General features: G+C 40.0%; 1 protein-coding gene across 1 annotated transcript; it reads right to left on the reverse strand.

Annotated features, from left to right (window-relative positions):
* Nucleotides 1–5,446: 5,446 nt before the first annotated feature.
* Nucleotides 5,447–5,828, reverse strand: LOC130873753 (elongin-C-like). The gene has a single exon (XM_057768694.1). It carries the CDS (start codon nt 5,783–5,785, stop codon nt 5,447–5,449), a length of 339 nt encoding a protein of 112 aa, XP_057624677.1. The 5' UTR covers nt 5,786–5,828.
* Between the last annotated feature and the right edge of the window lie 3,593 nt (nt 5,829–9,421).

Consider the following 9,421-nt stretch of genomic DNA (forward strand, 5'->3'; position numbering starts at 1 on the left):
CCACCTGTGGCACTTGGAACTGTGGATAAGCAGGAGTTGAAGGCTACGACTGAGAGACTGCAATGAGAAAATCCCAGACTCTCACAGAGGACCTGGGGGAAGGGAGGGAAAGCCAGCCATGGTAGTGACTCCAACAGCTGCAAAGCCAGAGATGAACAGCTGCCTCATGATCCCTTGCCCCACATTGGGCACCAGGTGAAGCATTTGTATAATTATTATTTATCAATAAAAACTCAGGAGTCAGATATGGGGTAAGAACCTGATTGATCAGAGAAACAGTGGAGAAGCGACCAGTGACCTTCTTGCTCTCCCCTTCCTCGACCCGAAAGGGCTAAGAATCTTTCTAGATTCCTTCCTATTACTTCCTGTGTCTTTCTATATTTCCTTGATCTTCCAAAACCTCTCTGGCTAATTTTGGTCAGCTAATAGCTAGCTCCACTCTTTGATTTACAGTAAACTTTACAGTCAGTCTTGGGAGTGTCAGAGTGTGACCAAAATATCCTACAACAGAAGGGTGCAAAGTATAGTTTAAAAGATTGATCTGAGTTATTCTGGTGGTGATAGGCCTGTTCAGCTTGGCTATGGAGTAGGTACATGCTTTTTATGTCATTAATTTTCATGGAAACACACATACACAAAGAATAGGAAAAAAACCAAGGCAACCTGAATTACATTGATAGGTTTTTTTTTTTTTTTTTTTTTTTTGTTTTGTTTTTTGAGACAAGGTTTCTCTGTAGCTTTGGTGCCTGTCCCGGAACTTTGATAGGTTATTTTTATGTTACTATCTTAACCATGGTATTTTACTGTAGTTTTATAAAATGTTTTAAAAAATGCATGAATTTGTTCTTTATAAAAGTTATAAGTAATAAGTTATATTAATTACCAGGGCATGTGGAAATACAATTATTTGTAAATAAAGTTTTAAAAATGCAATTACAAAGACAAACCCTTATCAGCCTCATCGTGTGTATCTTCACATATTTTAAGACTATTACACAAGTTTTAGCTCAGGTCCCATCTCCTCCCATAGACGGCCCTGTTGGTATCAGCCCCACTGTTTGATCTTATGTGTCTTTGTTTGTGCTGGCTGTTCTGATTCAGATGTCAATCCACTGAAGGCACAGCCTTGCCTCCACACCTCTCCCATATAAAGCACAGGACTGCTTTGTTTGGACGGTCTGAATCTCGATGATAAGTGCTTGTTCCTCACTTTGTTCATTTGTAACTTAATTATAACTACATTACAGAGTTTCTATGAAGGTTAAATGTGCTTCAACAGGAAAACAAAAACAAAAATGAAACTAGTGACTAGACTAAGCAGTATAATGATCAGAACTGTTAATTTCCCTCTAATATTTTTCTTTTTATTTTACTGAAAATAAAAACAATGAACTGAACTGGGCAGTGGTAACTCACACCTTTAATCCCAGCACTTGGGAGGCAGAGGCAGGCAGATCTCTGTGAGTTCGAGGCCAGTCTGGTCTACAAGAGCAAGTTCCAGGACAGGCTCCAAAGCTACAGAGAAACCCTGTCTCGAAAAACCAAAATAAATAAATAAATACAGATTCAACGCATGCCCAGCAAAATCCCAGCAAAATTCTTCAAAGACCTCGAAAGAACAGTACTCAACATCATATGGAAAAGCAAAAAACTCAGGATAGCCAAAACAATTCTGTACAAAAAAAAGAACTTCTGGAGATATCACAATCCCTGACTTCAAACTCTACTGAAAACAGCCTGGTATTGGCATAAGAACAGACAGAAAGACCAATGGAACCAAATAGAAGACCTGGATATCAATCCATACATCTTTGAACACCTGATTTTTAACAAAAAAGCAAAAAACAATATCAAATGGAGAAAAGAAAGCATATTTAACAAGTGGTGCTGGCATAACTGGATATCAACATGTAGAAGAATGAAAATAGACACATATCTATCATCATGCACAAAACTCACGTCCAAATGGATCATAGACCTCAACATAAAGCCAGCCACACTGAACCTTATAGAAAAGAAAGTGGGAAATACACTTGAATGCATTGGCACAGGAGACTACTTCCTAAATACAACCCCAGTAGCACAGACACTGAGAGAAATAATTAATAAGTGGGACCTCCTGAAACTGAAAAGCTTCTGTAAAGCAAAGGACATGGTCAACAAGACAAAACAACAGCCTACAGAATGGGAAAAGATCTTCACTAACTCCACATCAGACAGAAGTCTGATCTCCAAAATATATAAAAAACTCAAGAAATTGGTCACCAAAAGAACACATAATCCAATAAAAAAAAATAGAGTACAGACCTAAACAGAGAACTCTCAACAGAGGAATCTAAAATGGCTGAAGGACACTTAAGGAAATGTTCAACATCCTTAGTCATCAGAGAAATGCAAATCAAAACAACTCTGAGATTCCATCTAACACCTGTAAGAATGACCAAGATCAAAACCACTGATGACAACTTATGCTGGAGAGGTAGGTTGTGGGGAAAAGGGAACACTTCTGCATTGCTGGTGGGAATGCAAGCTGGTACAACCCCTTTGGATGTCAGTATGGTAATTTCTCAGAAAATTAGGAAACAACCTTCCTCAAGACCCAGTAATACCACTTTTGGGTATATATCCAAAGGATGCTCAATCATACCACAAGGACATGTGCTCAACTATGTTCATAGCAGCTTTGTTTGTCATAGCCAGAACCTGGAAACAACCTAAATGTCCCTCAACCGAAGAATGGATAAGGAAAATGTGGTGCATTTACACAGTGGAGGACTACACAGCAGAAAAACATAACGACAGCTTGAATTTTGCAGGAAAATGGATGAATCTAGAAAACATTATTTTGAGTGAGGTAACCCAGACCCAGAAAGACAATTATCATAGGTACTCACTCATAGGTGGTTTTAAAACATAAAGCAAAGAAAACCAGTCTACAAACCACAATCCCAGAGAACTTAGACAACAATGAGGACATTAAGAGAGACAGGCAAAGATCTAATCTACATGGGAAGTAGAAAAAGACAAAATCTCCTGAGTAAATTGGGAGCATGGGGACCTTGGGGGAGGGTTGAAGGGAGAGGGGAGAGGCAGGGAGGGGAGCAGAGAAAAATGTAAAGCTCAATCAAAATCAAAATAAATAAATAAATAAAAACCAATGAGTTGAAGAAATGGATCAGCAATTACGACTGTATAATTGTGTGGGGCAGTAGTGGTGCACATTTTAAAATCCAGCACTCAGGAGATAGAGGTAAGTGAATCTCTGTAAATTTGAGGCAAGCCTGGTCTACAGAACTAGTTCCAGGACAGCTAAGGCTACACAAAGAAATCCTGCATCTAAAAAAAAGAAAGAAAGTAAGAAAGAAAAAGAAAGACAAAGAAAGAAAGACAGAAAAAAAATCAGTGTATTTCCCCTTTTTGTCTAAAATAAAAAAAGGAAAGGCTATAACTAGTATAAGAAGAACATATACAGTAGGCATAATTGGCTATATTCAATATATACAGGCAATAAATACTTCAATAATGTCTAGATCATTTGCACTTGATAAATTTAGAAAAAATACTCCATATCTATCCTATCTTGGTGAGTCCAAAGTCTTGTACCTAATGTATTTGCTTTCTATCATAATTTGCTTTTTGTGTCTGGTAAACTATAACTATAGTTATCTCATCTTCAACTGCTTCAGAAACCCAAGAAGGAAATATTAACTGAGTAAGCAGGAAGTGCAAGCAAGCAACTTACAAAAAATGTGAATAATGACAGAAACAGCTGGCCTCCTGGACAGTCACCCAAAGTTCCTCTGCAATGTTGGGGCATCCATCTTCAGTCTACAGGTGCAGCATATCCAACAGATCTTTCTGTGAAGCAGGATATTCTGAAGGGCTGTTCCTCCCTGTCTTGGCAATGTTTGTTAGTTACTTTCTTTTGTGTCCTGCTTGTCCAATTAGGACAGCATACTGCCAGTAGTCAAGGAAAGGGCATTTTCTAGCTCAGCAGCTTACTTTTGCCACACAAAAAATTCCATGCAGAGTTTCTTCAATACCAATCATCTTCTATAAAATAGATTGGTGCTGCCAGACATGTCTCATTGTCATAAAAATGAGCCTATGTTGTTAAAATGTGTTAATATAAATGTATAATATATATTATATACCATAGATCTCTGAAGTGTTTGAAGATGACCTGTCTATCTAAAATATATCTTTGTTTCACCTTGAAAACATACCTAATGTGACTACAAGTTCCATTATAATAGATGACTAATTACTAACCTGCATTTCCTTATTATCCTAAACAGTTGGTAATAATAACTTTCAAAGACTAGAAATTTGTATTATATTGTTAAATGAGTTATATAGGTACAATACCTTGAACAAGAGTAGAAATATATGTACAGTATGTTCTAACAAAATTAATCTCAAAGTTGTATCATTATTCAAAATTTGAATACAATATACAAAAGACCAATCCAGTATAAAACATTTAAAACTAGTAGTTGATTTTTAATAGTAGATCCAATAACCTACCTTTTTTATCTTATCATATCTATATCCTCCCTTTATTGTTTTCAAAACAAGATTATATCTATATTCTCCCTTTTTTCTTTTCAGAGTTGATTCAATAATCAACCTTTTTATTCTATATATCTATATCCCCTTTTTTTCTTTTCAAAACAAGAACATTGAGTCTAATTTCCTTTGCTTAACTTTTTTCTGACCATTATCCATAACAATTTGTTTTTTAAAAACTTTTAAAAATATTTATTTATTTTTCTGTATACAATATTCTGTCTACATGTATGCCTGCAGGCCATAGAGGGCACTAGATCTCATTACAGATGGTTGTGAGCCACCATGTGGTTGCTGGAAATTGAACTCAGGACCTTTGGAAAAACAGGCAATGTTCTTAACAACTGAGTCATCTCTCCAGCCCTATCCATAACAACTTGTAACCAACACACTAAACAAAGACAGATATCCATAATCCATTTTTTGGGAATGTGGTTATAATTTTCTAGTTATTTCCTACTGATTGGGGATGCTGATAATCTTATGGGGACCCAAAGAAAATTTAGGATTATGGTCAAGTCCTGATTGGAGTATTCTGTGTGACTGGATTATCTCAGTCAGCAGTCTTGAATCTGTTCTGGATGTAGAACTCAGGGGAAACTGCAACAGAGGTGCTCTAAAAATATTGAATCATCTGGGCCATCCATTCATATTGGAGATTTTTCAGGGAATCTTCCTTAATCAAATCTTACTTTTCTTAACCCAGAATGAATTCACAGCCTCTCACATCCTATAGAAACAAAAACAAAACTTCTTCTCCAAGGTTACATATCTTTTGACTTAAATTTTGAAGTCAAGGCATTTTCAAAATATACAGGTTGGATTAATCCAGCATTTATTTATTTATTTATTTATTTATATTTATAATTTATTTTATTTAACAATCTAGGAAGTTCACAGCCATGAGCAGTTCCATTGCTATTTCGGGTGCAATTGGGAATTCAGGAATCTCGGTGGAGCTGTTAGTGTAGCGAACCTTGTAGGCAAAGTACATGCACACTTTTGAGAGCACGTGAGAAGGGATCTCTCTAAAATTGACCTCATTGGTTTCATTTTTGGCAAATTGACCTGGTCCAGTCAACATGTCCTTTATTGTTCCTGATGTTAATGCATGTTCTCTTTTTACAATAAATTCATGGCCATCAGAAGATATTAATTTGACGTACATGGCATCAGGGCCTTCACAGCCACCATAGGTTTTCTCTTCTCCATCCATTATGTTCTTATAAAATTCTACTTGATCCCACAGGAACTTCAGCAGTTTCCTGGCGAGGTGGAGACACGGTCGGCTCACAGCTTGATCTGGAGCTCCAGCAGCATTTATACTCAAATGACTTTTAGCAGCTGTTGCTCATTCTTCAACAGTCAAACAATTCAAAGAAAACACAATTACATACAGCATCTAGATTCTCTGTGTATTTTCCATCTTTACATGGAAGTTAAGCTGGGATGGATGGGAGCTGCGAGTGCTAGTTTTTCTCCTGAACCCAGTGACTAGGTTAGAGTCCAGCTCTGGCCTATGCTGGTAACTAAAAAGCTCAGGTAAATGGCTCTTTTTTGTGTGAATTTGTGCCCCAGGTTGAGTGCTGTTTGTAGATGGAAGTATCTGTCTCACCTTGTCCCACAGCCATTCATTCCCAAAGAAACATACAGAGGCTTATATAAATTATAAACTGTTTGGCCTATTAGCTCAGGATTATTGTTAACTAGCTCTTACAACTTAAATTAACCCATAATCCTTATCTATGCTTAGTCACATGGCTTGGTACTTTTATCAAAAAGGCATTCTCATCTTGTTTCTTTTGCACATCTGGCTGGTGACTCCATCTCAGTCCTTCCTCTTCCCAGGATTCTCTTAGGCTTATAGCCCTACCTATATTTCCTGCCTGGCTATTGGCCAATCAGCGTTTTATTGAATCAATATGAGTGATAAATCTTTACAGTGTACAAGAGCATTCTCCCACAACACTGTATAACTGCTCTCAAAGTGACTCCAAGTTCAGCTCCCAGTACCCATACCAGACATCGGACAACCTCCTGTAACTCCACTTCTAGGGATCTGGCACTCCTTCTGGTCTCCATGGAAATTACACTTACATGCATAAACCCACAATCAGCACACATGTATAAACAGTAAAAAAAATAAATAAATAAAAGATTTAAATAAACAACAGCAACAACGAGATGCTAAGTGGCATATTGTATAATCCTAGCATTTGGGAGGCTAAGGCAGGAATATTCCAAATTCAAGGCCAGGCTGGGTTACTGTCCTAGTTTCTGTTGCTGTATGATAAAAACATTGGCTGATAGCAACTTGGGGAGGGAAGGGTTTATTTGGGTTACAGGTCAAAGTCCATCATTGAGGGAAGGCAAGGCAGGAACTCAAGGCAGGGACCTGGAGGCAGGAACTAAAGTACAGACCATAGAGAAATACGAAAAATAGGCTTTTTCCCTATGACTTGCTTTTTTGTACCATCCAGGACTAGCTGCCCAGGGGTGGCACCATCAACAGTGGGCTGAGTCCTCCCACATAAACCATCAATCAAGAAAATGCCTCCCACAGACTTGGAGATAATCCTTCAACTGAAGTTCCCTCTTCCCACATGTCCAGGCTTGTGCTAGTAGGGAAAAAAGGTACCAGCACAGCTACATAGCAAGATTCTGTCTCAAGACAAAACAAAATAAAAAGCAAGACAAAAGAAAAGAAAAAAGTTTGCCAAGCACTGACATTCTTTGGTTCCTTTGCTGCCACACAGGAACCAGTCCTCCAGTTAAACAAGCTCAAACAGGTTGTTTTCCTCCGCAAATTTCTCTCTGTCAACCTCTCCGTTAATTGTTTCGTCACTGTGTAGCTGACTAAGAATTCAGCACCGTCACCTGAGGAGCCAGCCTATTCTGCTCTTGGGTGGAAACAGGCAGAAAGTTAGTACATAGTCTCTTCTTGAGGTGTCATAATGACCTTTCAAAAGAATTCAATCAAGTACCGTGAATGCAGCCCCTCTGCCACCATGGGAGCCTTGAAACTCTTTAAACTGAGCTGACCTCTTGAAGCTCTAGGTCCTCTCCCTGTAGAACAAGAGATTCTGCAATATCTCTGCAGCTGCTGTGTCTCTGCTGAGGCCTGAAGGATGTCGTGATTTCGCTGATGCGTGAGCATGGTAATGGATGGTCTTTCAGTGAGGCCATTTCTCTTATAGGCACAGATATATTTACTTCCTGCAAGAATGGAAATGAGTTCTGTTTGGGGTCAAAAACAAAGAGTGGAGCTGGGGCTATGGCTCAGTCCACAAAGTGTTTGCCAGACAAGCTTGAGGACCTGAGTTCAGATCCCCATCACTCACATAAAAAGCTGGGCATGGCAGGATGCACCTGCAGCTCCAGTGCTGGGGAGGTGAAAACAGATGCATCTGGGGAGTTCAATGGTCAGCTTAGCCCAAACTGTGAGCTCCAGGTTCAGTAGAGATCCTGTCTCAAAGCGGAAGAGCCAGGTATGGTATGGTATGGTGGCACATACATACCTCTCTCTCTCTCTCTCTCTCTCTCTCTCTCTCTCTCTCTCTCTCTCTCTCTCACACACACACACACACACACACACACGCACACACCAAAGTATGAAGTAGCCCATATTTATTTAATCCATTACGATTGTAAATTTCAACGTGTAGATACTGAAAAGCTAAAGTCCACGGAGAGTGAATAAACCTTCATGTTGTCTCTACTGCTCCAAGGACCTTCTTTATAACAGCATTTGATATGCTGCTCCTGGGGGGAGCCACTCTGCCTACCATTCATTCGCAAGGCCAGCAGGCCAGCAGGAGGCTCCTAGTCTGCAGAAGGAGAGGCTCTGAGCATGGCTGAGCAGGCTGTATACCTTGCTTAAGTGGTTGCAATCTTGCTAAGGTTCTATTTGCCAAGCCATGGACTGACTCCAGGGGAAGGAAGGGCACGCTTTTCTAGCATGAACTGAGCAATGTGCACTCCTAGCAGGCCGGGACAAATGTCCAGAGTTAGGACGTCCTTAATATGCTTAGCAGTGTAATGGAGACTATTAGCAATGAGCTGTGCAGAGGAGCTGGCAGGTGAGTCTGTCTGGAGGCAGACTTAAAGAGTGACAGAGAGAAGGGGCATTTCAGAGGGAGCTAGAAGGGTTACAGAAATCCAACAACGAAACCAGTCCAAGAAAGACAAACCAGGTGAGAGCCTGGAGGCCTGAAAGTGCAGAGCATCTGTCATCAAGAGTTTTCTCGGCAGGGAGTGGCCTTGGCTGCTGGCCGTGAGGCAGGAAGCTAGAGGCAGCAGATGTGGGCAGTACCAGGCCGTTGCAGACTCTCTGCTTTAGTAGCTGACTCTCCAACTTTGGTGTGAGCTGAAATACATAGAGGGCTTGTTCTTAATGCAGTTTCCTTAGCTCAAGCCCCAGCGATGGGTTCTGAGTCAGTAGGTCTGGAGACAGACCAGGAATAAGCATTATCAAGGATTTTCCCATAGGGCTTCGATTCAGTGGTCAGTAGAGCATCTGGGGGCTCAGGGAGCAAAGGTCACCAGCTGCAAGGGAGAGGGTGAGAGGCAGCTGGTAGAATTCAATTTACAAGTGACTGGTAAGTAACCTTAGAACTCAGCCCCTAATTAACCCACCTAAGTAAATATTTCTATTAACAGTGTAAAGTGTAAAGAAAGCAGATGGTAGGAGCCAGGGGCAAGGGTTTTAGGCTCAGCTCTCCCACCAAGGTGGGTCACTCCAGGCTAATCATGTCCCTTCTGAATTGTAGACTATGCTTGAAAGCTAGCACACACTCTGAAGCCACTTTCAGTCATATGACACAATATTCTAACTGTCCCAGCAAGGGGCTCA

Source organism: Chionomys nivalis, chromosome 4 (genome assembly GCF_950005125.1).
Source record: "Chionomys nivalis chromosome 4, mChiNiv1.1, whole genome shotgun sequence".
NCBI classification, from domain to species: Eukaryota; Metazoa; Chordata; class Mammalia; order Rodentia; family Cricetidae; genus Chionomys; species Chionomys nivalis.

Bases quoted from the DNA above. Each gene is read 5' to 3' on its own strand.
- LOC130873753 (XM_057768694.1), bottom strand. From the start codon at position 5,785: ATGGATGGAGAAGAGAAAACCTATGGTGGCTGTGAAGGCCCTGATGCC.